We start from the raw sequence: 18,726 nt of genomic DNA on the forward strand, positions 1-18,726 counted from the left end.
TTTGGGAGACCACAAAAGGAGCAATAATGAGCGCAAAAACAAACTTAACTTAAAACATAATCATTTTAAGTCACATTAATGTAAGCCGAATTTTACTATTAAGTTATATTTATTCATATTCAAAAGCATAGGCACTTACAAACCCTCTGAATATATTTCCAGGGAGTAAAATAAATCGATCTTACCTTAAACACTGGTAGTCTCCTGTTACTGCTGCTGTTCCTTAATGATGCACACCTGTTAAATTAGCTCTGCCCCGATAGCTCTGCGATTGGATAACCTTAATATTGCATGTATATCATAGAACTCATTTTATTTGCCTTACTAAACCTCAAAATGACTGAATCTCTCGAAATCTTATGCGAAAACACGTTAAGTGAGCTTCTCCTGGCTTTAAACGTTTCCCGCTGGCGTTATAACGAGTGTTACGTGATGACGTAATGGCTCCAAAGGGTGTAAGGGAAGCACCGCTGTAGAAAGGTATAAGGAAATGACGCCAATCATTTAGAAATAGTTCTACCGCATCCTTACTATATGGCTGAGCTTTATACCGTACAACTGCAATTCCCAAAAAGTTGGGGCGTTGTGTGAAATGCAAATAAAAACAGAAGTCAATGATTGTTAAATCTTAAAGTCCCATATTGTATTCACAATAGATCATAGACAACATATCGGATGTTAAAAATGAGACATTTCATGTTAAATATCAGCTCATTTTGAATTTGATGGCAGCAACACATCTCAAAAAAGTTGGGATGGGGCAACAAAAGGCTGGAAATGTAAGTTGTGCTGATAACAAAACAACTGGAGGAGCATTTTACAACAAATTATGTTAATAGTCAACAGATAACATGACTGAGTAAAAAAGGAGCATTTTAGAGAGGCAGAGTTGCTCAGAAGTAAAGATGGGAACAAGTTCCCCAATCTGAGTAAAACCTAAAAATTGTGGAACAATTTCAAAATAATATTCCTCAATGTAAAAAAGTGAAGGGTGCAGTCACATTCAGCATGAGTTAATATTCTCATGAAACATCTTCCTGTATTTCTGAGTGTAACATGGCGTCTGTGTAGGCCATATTCAAACTGGCATGAAACTAAACTGTAGTGCAGTTGAGGTGACAACAGACCTGAGTCGCTGTGTCTTCTTTTATTACCCTTCTCTTCATTAATGTGCCTCACTGAGAGCTAGCCTGCAGAAAAACATTAGCGTATTCATTCACCTGTGGCCTGAGGCTACACTGAGCTTGATTTATAGACGGCCATTTTGAAAAAATTCACCTCTTTAAATTTAGATCACGTTTGCCGTCTGGCTCTGAATCCACCCCACAGGTTTGTTTGGGCGCCGGGGAGTCCTGGTAATGGGCTAGGAAAACGTCTACATCAATATATCTCCCCAAGAGGCCATTCCTCCTCGCTGTCCGATGGCGGTCCACTCGATGTGCGGACTCTGAAAGCATTAGTCTTCAGGGAGGAGAGAGCTGACTCTTCCACATATCTCATTTCCAACAGAGTGGAATCCATTAAGAGCAGGTGAGAGTGGAGACTCCCTGTGATGTAAAGCTTTCATACTCGCTCAGCAGACAGGAAGTAGAAGATCATCTCTACTCTGCTCAGAGATCAAAACTGACTTTAGTTTGAAGAGAAGACAAAGAAGAAGAGTTACTTCAGTCCGACTACATTTCCTTACTTTTCTTCTGAACAAGATGTAGGCTGGAATAAGAAGAGGAAGTTCATCAAAACCTCTTTCACTGGTTCTCCTGGGTGAATCACTCAGACCTTCTGCCTGTTAGACAAGAGAGTATCTTCAACACTGAACGTAAGGAAACAGCAGTGGATTATTAACATATCAAAGCATTTTAAAAGTGTTTTGTTGCTGCTAAATCAGGAGAGCTTAAGAGTTTTGACCAAGAACATTACTGAAGTCTATTCCTCAGCAGCTAACCCTTAAGCATCTATTTGCATAATGGTCTTTAAAAGTAGTTTTATACGGTAAACCTGGTTCAGGAACAAAGATCAAGCCTCTATCAATTCCCATTTCTGCTGCCAAACGTATATGACTCTGCTTTCACATCCCTCCCACCCAAACCCCTTTGTTACCAACTCCAGCTTCTCTCTGTTGACATTCAAGAATCACTGGGGATAGGGTTACTGAGCGCAACAAGAAGATGGCTCCCCCAGCCAGGGTCTCAACTCCACTGGTCCTAGGCCCTGCCAACATCAGCAGACACCAGGCAGTCATCTAGCTCCTCAAGGTCTCAACACCTCCAACTTTCTTTAACCGCACCATTTCCTGCTCAAGTCAGTTGATCATCCATCTCAGAGCAAGACAAACGCCACCAACTCAAGTCTAAAATTCTCAGGTTTCTGTGGATCAAACTAGCTCACAGCAGCCTATCATCATCCCTGCAGTTATCAGCTTGGTTCCTCATAAATTAATTCCTTTTTCCCACAACCCTTACCACAATCCATTCATCCCTCAACTCTTCCCCCACTGCTTCATCCCTACACCCTTCCCCATATCCCTCAACCCTTACCAACAGTCCTTCATCTCTTGACACTTACCCACATCTCCTCATCCCACGACCCTTAACATCATCTTTTTATCCCTTGATCCTAAGCTGCATCTCTTCATCCCATGGCCCTACTCTTCACCTCTTGACTATAGCCCTCTTGCCAACATCCCTCGACCCTTACCCTCATCCCACCATCCCTTGACCCCTACCCTTAAGTCTCATCCCTTGACCCTTACCTTCATCCCTTAAATCCTTTGACCCTTACCCTCATCCCTCTATCCCCTAACCCTTACCCACATCTTTCATCCCATGACCCATACTCTCATCCCTAAACCCTTACCATCACCCAATCATCCCTCTACTCTTACCATCATCCCACCATCCCTCCACCCTTGCCCTTATCCCTTCATCCCATTATTTCTCAACTCTTATAATCTTAATATTAAATTATTTGAACCCATCTCTTTATTTGCGTGGTCTTTGTTTGTGAAATGGAACCTTTCTAAATTTCCAAAATTTGCATCAAATCCAGGACAGTCCAGTGGACTGGGCATTCAAATGGGATGGGCTGTAATTTGAAGTTTTATGGTAATCACCTTTAATTAGTTGCATAACTAGTGAAATGTTCATATCCCTGATCTTTAAAGGTTTCCCACTCCTTGTCTCCATTTACCCTGATGATCTTTTCTTTCAAACAGAAATTAAAGAGGCTGTCACGATGACATTTTTAATGTTATTGTGTTTGATATGATTTTGTGTGGCAGAGTAATTGAAATATTTATCAGCCTCTCTTCGTGTCTGACTGATTAATTTGAGCCTGAGACGGCACAGATGACAGATTCATTTTACAAAGGAAAACATTATCTGACTGCAGTGACGAGCTCTTCACATAATTCCACATAAATAGTGCTAAATATTGCCCAAGATGGAACTTGATAGTCACAAGCTGCAATTTGTGCATCTTTCATGGCCCAAGAGATCTTTTAGTAGAGCATATTGAGCAGGACTTGCGCATAAAATTTAAGGACAAGCTGACTTACGGTGTAAGGGGTGCTGCCTTTTACAAATCTTTTCTTAATTACAGTGCCAATTTTGTTCATATTTCTTGGGAAGGCAATGCAAAGGATTTCCAGTTATGCTGGCAAGTTTTGTGTTTCTAGGACATTCTGTGTCATGTAATCAAAGGGTTTTGTTGCAGTAAAGTAATAATAGCATGCATTTCCTGAACAGTATGTTACTTTGCCTGTCTGAGGTGGATTAGCTGCTGATCTGCTGTCTGTTTTGATGCAATGGTGAACAAGTGGTGAGATAAACAATCACTAGTCTATGCATGGTGTTTTGGGCTGTAGAGCAGAGTGGCGCTTCTTGCATGCACTACAGACAAATCTTGGTGCATGCTGTTGAAACAGAGACTGACTAAAAAGGCTGAGATTTGCTGGGAAGTGCACGGCAGCTGCAGAGCTGGGCGCTGCAGGTAAGAAGCAGACACAAACACAGGTTGATTCTGCACCTTTGGGCTGGAACCCTAATAGCTAAATCTAGCTAAAGTCAGCTGAAAAAAAGAGAAAGCAGTGTAATAGTTTTGTAAAAATATTTTATGTAACAATTGAAAATTTATAACACACAGCAAAGACATTCAAATCAACATGAGTGATGGGGGTGTGTCCTGCAGATCCTCCACCATGTAAACAGTGTAGAAAAGAAGCTGCTGTGTGATTGGCTCTCCTTCCTTCTCATAGGCTTCTGTTACTGTATTTAAAACATTCTTGGTACAATACAATAAATTATAAAAACCTAAAAAAGATGGAGGAGTTGTGGTAAACTTGATGAATGTTTGGGACACACCCCAGCTATGAAGAGACCTCTTTGGCACAGAACACAAATCATAAAACCAGACGGAAAAACAAACTGTAAACAAGACAACCGTCATTACAAAAAGCATTTTTAAACACAGACAGCATTAACAGATTAAAAAAACAATTAAAATTCCTAAAAAAAACTCATTTGGCAAATGTGACCGCCCCCCAGCGATGACACTTGTCTCAGTCTGCAAGGCCTCCGTGCAAAACCGCGTCATTTGTGGTTAATGTGAGCACGCTGGGAGGACGAGGAGGAGGAGGAAGAAGAGGGGCTCGGGGGAAAGGTCTGAACTTTGTGTTTGTCCTCCTCTGGTGTCTGCGACAGCTCTCTGGTTCTCCAGCCAAAGTCTCTTTAGTGCAAATAAGCTGTCAGCTGCTGCCTCCTCGGAGTGGGGGAGAAGGGGCGGAGGAGAAGGTCATTTTCGTGGCGGAGGCGAGGCTGTGTTTGGTTTGGCACCTGGGACCGGTCTGAAAAGAGAGAGGAAAATAAGACGAGATTCTAGGTTAAGAAAAAGGCAGATAGATTCTGTTCCTCTCTGTCAACAAATCCCCAAACTAACAGTGAACGTTTCCCCCAACAAGAATCCAGCGTGTAACACACAGCGAAAACCTCTCCTTTTGAGCCAAACAGCTACACTGTCGTCCAAAAAACATGAAAAAATTATCATAAATCTACAAAATGGTGTTTCTTCTGACTCAGTCCTGAACACACGCTCCAAAAATTAATCATCTCTAATCATCTTAGCTGCTCTTCCAATGAATTAAAAGGCACTAAAGTTGCTCAGTAAGATCCATGGAAAACAAGTTTGTTCAGTTAACCAAACTAGCATGAAATCAAACTACAGGTTAGACCTAAGGGTCTGTCTTTAGTTTTGAAGGTCTTCTGGTCATTAGGATGTCTCCAAAGGATCTTTTCAGGTTTAATTGTAGCCTGTTTTATGCTCCAGTTTCATAGAGGATATGAAAAAGCCAGATATTCATCTACGCTGATGATGTGATTGTCTACTTAGCTGATTTTTTTCCCAGTCAGATAATGTTTCATTACTTACATACAGTGCACACTATTCTAAGCAGCAATATATTAAATGACTTGGTGAAACGTGTGCTGAATATACTCAGTAAGAGGACATAGGATATTCATAGTCACATGATTCTGGTAGCATGTAAATTTCCGTTGGGGGGGTCAGGAAGTGGGGGACAGTCATAGGAATGAATGCAAACTGAGGAACGTTAATACTGTACATCTCTAAATGGACACGTATGCCGCAATTATCATCAGGACATTTCTACATACATTGAGTACTTAACAAAAAAGTGTTTTTTTTTTTTTTTTACCACAGTTGAACAGATTTACCTGGCATGGAGGTTATCAATATCACAAATTACTCAGTCCTGCAGATCTCCTAGTGTGGTCTATCCAGATAAAGGTAGACCAGAGGCTAGAGGAGTCTAGTACTGAGATAAGGGCCACCTGAGCCCCTTTAACATCTAAAAATATCCTTCTTTTGTCACAAATATGCTTTTAATTGAAATAGTGATGTACTATCAACAGAATAAACCTTGTTGGGTAAGCACTGAGTGATGATGAGCCGTGTATGAACGAGCCTGTTCTTCTAAATGGCTCCTTTATGTGAGCCCCTGTAGCTAGCTCCAGTTTGAGTGCCAGTTTCCTTTCCTCCATCCCTTTATCGTTATTTCATCTAAATTTAAAAAGCCAAACTGGTACCAAATGAAGAGCCATGTGGTTGCCTACTGAAGTGAGCAAAATGATCTGGATCTCTAAAAAGAGATCGATTTCCTGTCACAACGAGAGAGACTGGAGAGAAATCAGCTGAGGAAACACAGGTAAGATCAGAATTTAAATGTGACAAAACTGGACCGAACCAAACCGAACCACTCTGCAGAAATGGATCATACATGAGCGTTGTGTGTCAAAGCTTGTCCAGGCTTTAGACCGAGGCTTTTTCAATTCCTACCTGCCTTTAACTTTTTGCCTGAATATTTCAGTACTTTCGGGGCACAAAAGTAGCTTAAAAATTAGGAATGGTTTAATTGTTGTATTTTAAATGCTTAGTTATAAACAGCTCAAACATGGCCTTTTTGATAGTTTCTCTATCAAATCCCTACTTGCCCCCCAACAGTTCTTAGGTGCTGTGTAAAGACATCTGCAAAGAACATATTAGAATGGACTGCCCCCAAAGCACCCCATGCTGGGACGGAGGATGTAGTTTAGCATTCTTTGGCTAGCTTGTGCAACAGAATGTGCACAGTCCATCACAGTTGAGCAGTGCAAAACGTGAATGAGATACAGCAACAGCACAGCAGCTTCCTGCAACAGTTTTTGCTTCATTATCTAGCAGTCTTTATGGTATCATCCATCAATAAATATGTTTTTATGGTGGATCACAGCAAAGACAAGACACGGTTGGTTTCAACTGTAAAATGAAGGATTGCTCTTGCTTTGGAAGTATGAGGTAAGTATGCAATTAAAATATATGTACCATTGATTTAGTCATTTCAAAATTAATGTAGACATTTAAGTGGGAAAATCCTAGATATTGTAGCTTTAAACAAGATTTATTTCCTTATTATTATGCAGCCCCCATGTCTAAAACTTCCAGAGTTTTACAGCTGTGTTGTAAATGTAAAAGGGGAAAGATCTCTCTGTAGTTTTCAGTCTTTCTCCATGTACATCTTTATATATTTGATGTAGTCTTTTGCTTTCTAGGTACCGCTGAATACAAACATGGTCTTCTGTAGATTTGTAAAATCTGGTATAGTAAGCTCTGGTTTCTCCCTCCTCATCGAGCGTCTAAATTTATATCAGCAGCAGGTTTTTAAGGAGGAAATCTGCTGTGGGATCAGATCAGGAGAGGAGCAGATGCACTGTGATCCATCTGCTGGATTTTAGGAGAAGAGGAGCCATAAAAACCCGGAGAACAGTTCCCCAGAGGCTTCCTGCCTGACTTTTACTACATGTTCTGATAAAGTGCATGGAGCTAAAAGCATGACTCTGCATCTAAAGTGGGCTCTGTCATTTACAGTATGAACTATGAAAATTTAGTGGTGAAGAGGACCTGGGTCTATGCCTGAGTTTTAAACCTGGAAGTTATACATGGTGACATCAAACCAGGAGAAAAAGATACTGTGAAGGAGCATTCTAACAGATAAAATGCATTATAGGTGGGTTATAAAATGCCTTTAAACATGGAAAGATAAACAACATGCACAAAGATTATTTTTGGGGAAACCAGGCTTCAAATAACCAACTGTGTGGCCACGTTTAGTCTGGAGAAAATCAAGAACAGACCCCCTCCCTGTGTGAGCTCAACTCCACCATGGTACGTTGATTGCTGACCCACCTGAGGACTCTGAGAGGCGGGATGGCGGAGACTTTCCCCACAGGTTTGGGCCCTGTAGCCGGAGGCATCATCACCAACAGACCCGATGAAGGTTTGGAGGCCGGGGTCCGGGCTGGACTCACCGTGGGGGAGGCTCCTCTGGCTGGGCTGAGAGGGAGAGGCCTCTGAGGAGGGAAGGGGGACGGTCTGGGCTGCAGCTCAGACACCAACTGTAACAGATACACAGGAATATTTATTATTGATCGATTATGTAGGTTGACTCTCAACTTAAAAAAAACAATTTCATGCTCATTTTGCCTTAAAATTTTAGAAGAAGGAGAAAAAGACAAAGTTTTAAAATAGACAGAGAGAATGCTATAAAAAACTGGGACCAATGCCACTAAATCCCTGGCACATGTTCCCATCAGGGAGAAGAACCATTTCCAGTCTGTGTCCTGGACTAGATCCAGGTCGTCTCCAGAACGAGCTCAGCTGGCTGATAAGAGAAACTCCTGTCCCATTTTAAAGGAGCAGGAAGTTACAGATAAGACTACAGCACAGATCTGAGATCAGATATATTTAGATTTTTGACACAAACATGGAAAAGGAACATGACAGTCAAACTCTCATCTAATTTACTGAAACTTTTCCTTTAAAATGGGGAAAAAATAGATAATATATAAACCCTTGTTTTGGTACTGTAAAATATGAATAAAAACGGAAGTCGTTGTTTGTCCAATCTCATAAACCCATATTTTATTCACAAAGAACAAAACCAGCATATAAGATGTTGAAACTGAGACGTTTTACCCCTATCATGTTGAATTTGATGGCAGCCACACATCTCAGAAAAGTAGGGACAGGGCCATGTTTACCTTTGTGTAGCATCCCCTCTACTTTTAACAACAGTCTGTAAACATCTGGGAAGTGAGGAGACCAGTTGCTGGAGTTTTGGGAGATGAATGTTGTCCCATTCTTGTCTGATGTGGGATTCTAGCTGTTAAAACAGTCCTGGATCTTTTATGCATATGCTGCACTAAATCCTTTTGTCTACTTTTCAGCATTAATAGTGTCTTTCCAGATGTGTAAGCTGCCCACGTCATAGGCAGTAATGCAAACCCATACCATCAGAAAAGAAGGCTTCAGAACTGAGCCAGGATAACAAGCTGGATGGTCCCTCTCCTCTTTAGCCAACAGGACATGGCATCCGTGGTTTCCCAAAAAGAATTTCAAATTTTGATTCATCTGACCACAGAACAGTTTTCCATGTTGCCTCAGTCCATTTTAAATGAGCTTTGAACCAGAGAAGATGGCAGTGTTTCTAGATCCTGTTCACATTTGGCTTCTTCTTTTCATGATCCAGCTTGAACTGTCATTTGTGGATGACACGCAGAACTGCGCTGACGGACAGTGATTCCTGGAAGTGTTCCTGAGACAGAACCATGCCTGTTTATAATGCTGTGGCCCCTGAGGGCCCCAAGATCACCAGTATCCAATACTGACCTTGAGCCTTGTCCCTTACTCACAGAGATTTCTCAGATTCTCTGAAGCTTTTGATGATATTATGGACTGTAGATGGTGGGATATTAAAGTCTTCACTATTTTACACTGAGGAACATTTTTCTGAAATTCCCCAATTTTTAGACAGTTTTCCACAGAGTGGTGAACCTCTGCATATCTTTACATCTGAGAGACTCTGCCTCTCTTGAATGCTCTGTTTATACCCAGTCATGTTATGGATCTGTTGCCAATTGGCCTAACTATTGGCAAAATGCTTCTCCACCTTTTTTATTAGTACCACTTACTTTTCCAGCCTTTTGTTGCCCTGTCCCTACTTTTTTGAGATGTGTTGCTGCGATCAAATTTAAAATGAGCTAATATTTTTCATGAAATGGTAAAATGTCTCAGTTTCAACATCTTATATGTTGTTTTTGTTCTACTGTGAAGAACATGGGTTTATCAGAGCCATTATTCACAAATGGAGAAAACTGTGAACCTTCCCACCAAAATGACTCTAAGAGCGCATTGACAACTAATCCAAGAGTTCCCAAAAGAACCCAGAACAACATCTAAAAACCTGCAGACCTCCCTTGACTCACTTAAGGTCAGTGTTCATGATTCAACAATAAGAAACCAGGCAAAAATAGCATCATGGGAGAGTTCCAAGGCCAAAACCACTGCTGAGCAAAAAGAACACAAAGGCTTGTCTGACATTTGACTAAAGACATCAGAAGGGGGCAAATCCTTTTCCACAGCACTGTATGTATTTAATACTGAAGCATATTCTGCCATTAAAATGAAGAACTTGTTTTTGGAAAGAGATTTCACTATCTCTTGATCAGACTTTGGTTTCAGGATGTTGTGAAAGTTTTTTTCTGATGGCTTGAACTCCAAGGTTGTATTTTGTTACACTGCCCCGTGGCTCTACACAAGCTCACATAAAGGAGTCTTTTAATGAAGCTTTTAGGGCCAGTAGTTAAAATGTGGATTAATTTAAACTGTCTTTTTCTGTGACAGACTGAGCCGATATCCCGACTGTTCAGTGCAGCTCCTTCCTGCCAACAGTCGTTATCCAAAGACAGCTGTCCCTCTCTTAATATGAAAAGAAGTCATTATTGGTTCCTGCTGTCATGAAATCCAGATCTTCTGTGGCTTCATGCCTGGATGGGACTCAACAGTCTCCCAAGTCTAGGGGAGCAGGTGGCCTAGTGGTTAAAGATGCTCCCCATGTACGCAGGCAACCCGGGTTCAAATCCGGCCTGAGGCCCCTTACCGCACCTCTCTCCCCCACTCTTGACCCTGTTTCCGACTCTATCCGCTGCCCTCCTCTATCTAATAAATGCCCAAAAATAAATCTTAAAAAAAAAAAGTCTCCCAAGTCTTCAGTGACATGGTCTGACTTTAAGTTTATTAGTTTAATATTTGAATTTCAAATCGACGTATCAGAGAAATAATTGTCTTACCAGTGGTGATCGTGTTGGGTTGAGGGGCAGAGGTTTCTTGGGTGGGCTAAGTCTCTGCGGGGTTTGAGGGGATTTGGGAGGACCTGCTGGAGGTTTCCCAACAGGCAGAGGCGGGCGGACCACCTTAATGTCCCGGGCACCCTTTTGAGGAGATGGGGCAGGTCTCAGGGGTCGCACAACGTTGACCGGCTGGGTGCCATTGGAGACAGGACCTGGTCTGAGAGGTAGGACCTCTTTGCTGGTGTGCGAAATCTGAAACACAACAAAGAATAGGACACAAAAACTTAGACCAAATTAAAATAATACACAATAATTTCTACCCTTTCATATCTGTCATTGTTAAATAATCACTCCATATTTAAACACATTTGTCAGGAATGTTTATAAGTGCTTATATAGGCTTTTACAACTTTTAAGTTTTGCAGGGTCTAAAGTTGTTGCACCTTAATCAAGATTGCGTTCTTTTGCTGAAAATGCAGATCACCCATGGATCATCCATCAGTGAGACTGACTGACACTGATTAGATTTTATATTTTGATTTATCAACTGATTCAGTGGTCCGTCGGCCTACTCGGCTTTGTAGTGACCTCCTACAGGAGGCAGCTAAAGATAAACGAAGCACAAAGGTCATCCTTATAGACAAGAGCAGTCCAACTTCACTTCCCTCTTTCCAGAGTGACCACACTCCCATTTTGGGTTACAACAACCCTGAAGATGTAGGTTAGCAATGCAACTAAATGCAAGTGCAATACATTTTGCACTTAAAAAGATTTCAAAATTCATCCATAAAGATATGCAATTCATCCTCAAATGACAAAGGAGCATATAAAAGCTCTGTGTCTTTTGTCTCTTGTGTGCCAATAAGATTATATAAGCTGTAAATATCAGCCTATATCAGGTAAAAATATTGGCCTATATCAGCTGTAAATATTGGCCTTTATCAGCTGTAAATATTCGCCTATATCAGCTGTAAATATTCGCCTATATTATTGGCCTATATCAGCTTTAAATATCGGGCTATATCAGCTGTAAATATTGGCCTATATCAGCTGTAAAAAATGGCCTACAACAGCTGTAAATATTGGCTTATATCAGCAATAAATATTGGCCTATATTAACTATAAATATTGGCCTATATCAGCTGTAAATATTTGGCTATATTAGCTATAAATTTTGGCCTACATCAGCTACAAATATTGGCCTATATTTGCTATAAATATCAGCCTATATCAGCTATAAATATTGGCCTATATCAGCTGTAAATATTGGCCTTTATTAGCTGTAAATATTTGGCTATATTAGCTGTAAATATTGGTTTAGATTAGCTGTAAATATTGGCCTATATTAGCTGTAAATACTGGCCTACATCAGCTGTAAATATTGGCACATTTTTTAATGAAAATAATCTGAAGATGCTGTTTGGTGGTTCATTCATGAGTAAATCCTTTTAGAGTAGTTTTTTTTTTTTTTTATCAGGGCCTGAGAACTTTTTTTCTTTCAAAGTACTAACATGACCTAGAATGACAATCATTGAATCCTTTGATCATTTTCCCCCATAACTGTCTTTGACAACTTTGAGGTTGAACTGGCCCTTATAGAGCCTATTTAAGGTGTTCGGGAGAGGCCTTTGATTAAAAAAGTTTTGATGGAAGTAGTAAAATACATTTTTCCCTTCAAGAAAAAGTCCCTCTCCTTGGGTATCCTTTTGAAATATTGTCTGGCTTATGCTGCCAGATAAACAAAGTCTACTGTCTGTTTGTCATTTTGACCCCAAAAATGAAGCCGTAGTTAAAAACATTGCATTTCCCCTTTAAAAATCCTTGATTCTTGTCTTTTCAGCTCCTTGTCCTTTCTGTTCCTTGGTACTCTTTTCTCTCCCTGCCAATGACAAATGCAGCCTAACCCATCCAATTAAATGAAATGCTATAAAAACAAGGAAATAATGGCGTGATGAAATGATTCTGGAGAAGAGGAGGTGAGCCTCTAAGTGGTCACACAAAATAACAAGCTGCTGTAAAATGAGGCCATTTAATATGAAGGTCAGCCTCATGGACGCTCCATTACTCACTAAAACACAGCGGAGGAAACAGACACCCCCCCCCCCATCTCTCAGACTCACCCCCTTGTGGGCGCCGGCCTTGTTGATTGGTCCGACCACCTTCAGGTGAAAGGCAGGATTCAGATGTCCGTTCTTTCCTTTCTCTAGTGAAGCCTCCAACCTGGAGAGAGACGAGGACAAGAGGCAGAAAATAAAGCTCTGGCATTGATTTTAGGGCCCCAGGTGGGAGAGCAGACAGAAGAGGCAACATGATGGTTTTCATCCACAAAGATGTGAGAGGAAATAAAGAGGAGAAGGACGAAAATAAAACACTGACAGATTTCAGCTCACAGCAGCAGCCACAGACACTTGAGCATTCATTAGGCTTAGTTTATCATTAATTAAGTCTGTATTGCCTGTGTTTTTTAAACTCTTTTTTGGTCATTCGTAAATGTTTGGGGAAATATGCACTCTTCTACTAGTTAATACTTCATTAAACTCAATAAATAGTCTCTGACTGTCTTTCTCAGTGATTGAATATAAGAGCTCTTCATGGCATCTTTCACTTTTACAGTTAAAAATCTAAAGCCTGGTCCAGACATAGGTGGGTGTTTTTGTAAACGGATGTTTTCTTCTGAGTTGTAGCACGTTGTAAAAACACAAATGGTGTTTCAGTTTACTGAAAATATACCTTTAGGAACACTCTTAGAGATGTCTAAACACTATGTTTATGGCATTTATGCTTAGGCAGCAGGCCTGCCCCAGAAAAGGCTGGGTCCCTGATAAACTCAGAGAATGGGCCCCTGACAAACCCAGAAAATGGGCCCCTGACAAACTCAGAGAATGGGCCCCTGACAAACCCAGAAAATGGGCCCCTGACAAACTCAGAGAATGGGCCCCTGACAAACCCAGAAAATGGGCCCCTGACAAACTCAGAGAATGGGCCCCTGACAAAGCCAGAGAATGGGCCCTTGACAAAGCCAGAGAATGGGCCCTTGACAAAGCCAGAGAATGGGCCCCTGACAAACCTAGAGAATGTTCCCTCCCTGGTTTAGATTATTGATTTTATTGATGGATCAGTAGCATTGGTGCTAGCATCCTAGCTAACAGTTAACAGTTTCAGAGTTTGCCAAACTATGATTGGGTTCTGATGTTGAAATCATTTATTTAGTGTCTCTTTTTAACCATTTTAACCCACTTTCACCACTGTTTACTAACATTTCGGGCCGTTTTTTTTCCCACTTTTTATCACTACTTGATACAACAATCTTTATGCATGTTTTTGACACTTTCAATCAAATTTTGACATTTTCCAATTTTGGCTACTTATTTACCCATTTTTGCTACTTCTCATCGATATCATCCACTTTAAACCCATTTAGCCTCTTTTTAACCCCTTTTCTCCATTATTTCCAACCTATTTTTGCACCTCCATTGCATTTGTGTTACTCCTTTTGTCACTCTTTTCTCTTTTTTAACCTCTTTTTCCCATTTTTGGAACTTGTGACCCATTTATCTTTTTGCATTTTGTCACACATTTTACCTCCTCAACCTATTTTCATACCTTTTAACCCATTGTTACCATTTTTAACCCCTTTTCTCCATGTTTTTCCCCCCCAATTTTTCCACCTGTTATGCATCTTTCTAACACAATTTTCCACTTTTCACCAATGTTAGCCAATTTCAACCCAATTTTGCCACTTTTAACACCTTTTCTCTATTTCCCCCACCAATTGTCCCACCTTTTTTAGTATTTCTTCCCACGCATTTTGTCACTCTTGACCCTTTTTTTTACCCAATTTTGCCACTTTTTAACCTCTTTTCTCATTTTCCCCCCAGCCATTTTGCCTCTTTTTTTGCATCTTTGTAACCAATTTTTGCCCCTTTTCACCCATTTTAGCCACTTTTAATCAATTTTTTTTCCAGTTTCACAATTATTTAATTACTTTTTCATTAAAGTTGTCTCAGTTCCTTCTACTTTATTTTTTGACATCCTGATGTTTGCAGACATCATGGCTTAGCTCTGAGTTCTGACATTACTTTCTTGATCTGTTTGTCCAGAGTGCCGTTTACATTGTGAAAATTACAAACACAAAGAAAATCTGTTTTAGGAAAAGAGGTGTACATTTGAACTTTTTTTTGTTTGTTTGTTTGCTAAAGCATAAATCAATGAATCAATAAAACATTTTTGTTTCTTTGTTTAGAGTGGTTATTATTCAGGTTAATAATATCAATATGGTTATCATAGCTCAACTTTACCACGATTTTGCTGACCTCCATGGTCCCCCTGGTTTGGCTGAGCCCCAGAAAGGTTCTCTCTTTATCCCCTTTAGTGCTAGCCTTGGTAGCATGTAAGATCAACATAACGGAGTCATTTCAAAGTCCTTTCCTTGAATGCTCCATTTTAAATAACTCCAAATACCTTTAAAGAGTTGGTTGCAGCATATATTTGCAGCCACATTGCACCACAGCCAACGTGAGTCTCCAAAAATCAACTTAACCTGAATATTAGCAGCCTCACAAAGGCAGGATTTACTGCAGGGCAGTTGCATTGGGTTGAATCAGACTGTACTTAAAAAGCTGGTACGTCAGTGAATGTATACTCTGCAGGCTCTTAGCTGATTAGAAGGCTTTCCAGGCACACTGGATGTCTATATGCTTAGCAAGGCCTTTAATCAGTTTGAGCCGCTCGCCGTCCTGCTGTTGAACTGTAAATGAACCCAAACTACTGACCATGGAACAAAACCAAAAGAAGCAGAGGGCCCTTCAATGCAGCTGCTAACACTGAGAGTCTTTTTAATCATCGCAGTGTCTCAATTTTCCGTATCGTTAGCGATTCATTCAGTTGTCTTCTCTACAGTTAGCGTAAAATCGCGCTGAGGCCGAACATCAGCAGCGTTTAGCCTTTCTCTCTGTCTTCATTCAGAAGGTCAGGCTCTTTAAAAAGCCGCTGTAACGCTGGATCAGCTCCAGACACATTTCTGTTCAGTAAATCAGCGTGGAGGACTCCAGGCACTGACTCAGCCGCCGTTATGACGAGGCTGTCTCACTGGCTGAGGTATACAGCCGCGCTCATAAAGGAAGCTTCAGGCTTTATGAGGACATGGATTTTGTTTGGATTTGATGAAGGGGAGCTGCAGCACAAATGCGGCCATTAATGCTGATGTGGAGATGGAAAGTTCTGGTGTAGGCATCGATCTGCTGGCAGATGTGGTGATTCACACTCCCCTCCTTCCTCCTCACCTGGCTCATTTATCCTCCTGCCTCCTACCTCTGTCTTTTACAACCTTTCCTTCATTTCTCTGAAATATTCCCCTCTTTGCATGCATGATTCATTTCCTCCTCCCTTCACTTTTTGTTTCCCTCCCCTCTCATGCAGACAGTGTGATATGTGAAGGTTGTGCTGCATAGTAATACACCCTTGTTTTCTAACAAACAAATAGGTTCAGAGAATGAGAGAAATCAGAAGATCTTGTTTCTTGCCTCAGCTCTATCTTCCTCATTCCTTTATATTGAAAAGGGGCTTAAATTTTTCTATGCCTAGATCTTGTTTTTATGCATTTCTAGAGCCTAAATGGGTTAAAATGTATGTTCAGAAAGTTTTCAAATTGCTTCAGCTGATGCCAAAGAAGAATAGTGAGTTTGAGGTAATGTCTGAGAGCAAAAGAGAGACATGCATTAGGGTTTATGTAATCTTAAAGCACCAAAATTCAACTTTTCCACCTTAAAATAAACATTAAAGTTGATCTGACATTACGATGGCTGCCAACAAGGAGAATGGCGTCCACCGCATTTTCATAGAGTGCCCTGATCACCTGCTTTTGGCACTATGTAACTTTACAATGAACCGGGGATAGTAAGGATTGACAGCATGAGTTCACACACCAGCCACTGGCTAATAAGAAACCCGTTAACCCCGTCTCAATGCTGTATGATAAATCGACTGAGTCTGAGTCATCTTGAATGAGCAATTGTGAAGCAAATTTCTGAAAAATTTCATCAGATTGAGGGTGTAGCATTAGTTCAAGCAGGCCACAAAGTCCAGCACTGCTATGTAATTGAGATCAGCTGATCTCAAGCAAGCCCTCATCAGCTGACAGCCAGCTGATCTGCCGCACACTATTGGCTAATCACACTCATGCTGCCATATTTAAACTTTTCTAGCCTGACTATACTTTGCTGCAAAGCTCTTTGCAACGCTCCTCCACCCCAGCTCCTCATTTATCCTGCGTCTGACTTTAACAGTGTCATTCTGTTGTCATTAATGTATGCTCTGCTCTGGGTTTTTTGCTGCTTCTCTCCCTGCCTCAGGCTTCCCTAGTAGACAGAGGAAAGGTAGGAACGTGTGCTGGTCCTGCTTGATGCTTTCCACACCCGGATCCCAGAACAACCACACCACGTGAGTCCTTTACAATCCAAAATATACTGAAACAGAGCTCAGAATCAAAAATCTGAGTAGTTCCCCTAACATTTTGGATTATTGGAATAATCTAAAAAATATTTATTAAAGTCAAGATGTTGAAAGATATGGTTATCTAACTGGTGTGCCTGGAGGCATGTCCAGGTGTGATGTGGGAATTTGCACAATCATTTCTTACAACTACAAATCAACTAAAATGTGATTAAAATAAGCTGTTTTACCTGGATATGAATATGGTGGGGCTTGAGATTTTGGCTAGATCTTAGGCATGCCTCCAGCAAAAACAAAAGTTTAAAAACCACCACTCAACAGTCAGTGTAATTCTGAGATTTCTCCTCTGTTGTGGTGGGTGTTTTGGTCATGTGATGAGTTTTAGCAGACTGACAAATAAAATGACAAGTAACACGTATAAAAAAACGGATGGATAGATGAGAAGACAAACGCACTTGTTGTTCTTGTTCTTCTCTCTCTGAGAAAGCCACTTGTGGAAATATGAAGTCTTGATCCTATAGCAGTAGAAGAGCAGCAGCACGGCAGGAAGGATCACCAGGAAAGCAAACAATAACCCCACCACCAGTCCCACCTGACCTGTAGAGACACACAGAGAGAAATAAATACATCCAGTTCTCATGGTGAGTTCACATGGACTCAGCCTCCGTGATATGAGATCTTAGATGTGATATTTGTGTAGCTCTGTGTGTTTTTCAACAGCATCAGGTTTCTAATTAAAGTCTGCGTATTACTGATTTGTTGATTTCAGATGTTTAACGGTTTTAGGTGGACTCACTGTCATACTGCACAGGTCCGCTATCCACGCTGCCTCCCAGTCCCGGTTTCTCACAGAAAGGCGGTGCCCAACCCCGACTGCAGTGACAGTTCCCGTTACTGTTACACACCTTTGCAGGGAAACACAAACACAGAGAGGAAATGTGGTTATTTCAGTCTAATCTGGTTTCTGTGTGCCTGCAGCAGTACAGTAGAACCAAATTAGAAACTCTAATGTCTTGTTTACAACTCACTGTCAGTGTGTGTGTGTTTTAACAGGATTTTCTGCCTTGACTTTTAGATTCTCAGCGTGAAAATCAAACCGACGGCAGAACACTGCAGTGATAAGAAATGACAGCTCATATTTACATCATGTGTTTATTTTTATTCTATTTATTTCACTGTTTTGTTTTTGACTGAGAGCTGACATTTAGGATGTAAAATAGACTCCAGTCTTCCTTTATTGTTCTCTCTTAAACTACAGCTCTCAGAGTTATCCTGGGTAAAAAAGAAAGACTTAGTCACTGTTTTTAGCTTCTCAAAAATAATATTTGATAATAAAGATAGCATTTTTACCTTCATTTTTAGTTTTACACCATCATTACCTCAGGTGATATTGTGTATCTATAAATGAAGCTTCTTTCACATTAACTTGTTGTTGAATAGAAGCGGGAATATACCAACTGAACATGCCATTTCTAAGATGTGAGCATAGCAACATGTGATACATGTGACGTAGCGGAGAGGAACTTACAGTTTGGCTCTGTGCTCTTGTATTAATAAAGAAATGTGGTCCACTTCAGATTAAACTGCCATTATACCATAA

At 40.7% G+C, this 18,726-nt stretch overlaps 2 protein-coding genes across 3 annotated transcripts in view; both read right to left on the reverse strand.

The window, feature by feature from the left end:
• fam113 (family with sequence similarity 113) overlaps nt 1-438 on the reverse strand; it is a 32,697-nt gene extending 32,259 nt beyond the window's left edge. The window contains exon 1 of the mRNA XM_041779603.1: nt 186-438. The gene's annotated coding sequence lies outside the window, so the exon portion shown is untranslated. The remainder of the gene's footprint in view (nt 1-185) is intronic.
• Nucleotides 439-4,090: 3,652 nt separating this feature from the next.
• adam19a (ADAM metallopeptidase domain 19a) overlaps nt 4,091-18,726 on the reverse strand; it is a 253,726-nt gene continuing 239,090 nt past the window's right edge. For both annotated transcript variants that reach the window (XM_041779714.1, XM_041779715.1), the window contains 6 exons: nt 17,923-18,031; nt 17,582-17,723; nt 12,797-12,896; nt 10,677-10,928; nt 7,735-7,943; nt 4,091-4,840 (listed from right to left, as the gene is read on the reverse strand). In XM_041779714.1, the coding sequence (XP_041635648.1) occupies nt 4,789-4,840; nt 7,735-7,943; nt 10,677-10,928; nt 12,797-12,896; nt 17,582-17,723; nt 17,923-18,031 (864 nt within the window). In that variant the 3' untranslated portion in view covers nt 4,091-4,788. The remainder of the gene's footprint in view (nt 4,841-7,734; nt 7,944-10,676; nt 10,929-12,796; nt 12,897-17,581; nt 17,724-17,922; nt 18,032-18,726) is intronic.

The sequence above is a fragment of the Cheilinus undulatus genome, linkage group 22, assembly GCF_018320785.1.
Source record: "Cheilinus undulatus linkage group 22, ASM1832078v1, whole genome shotgun sequence".
Lineage (NCBI taxonomy): Eukaryota > Metazoa > Chordata > Actinopteri > Labriformes > Labridae > Cheilinus > Cheilinus undulatus.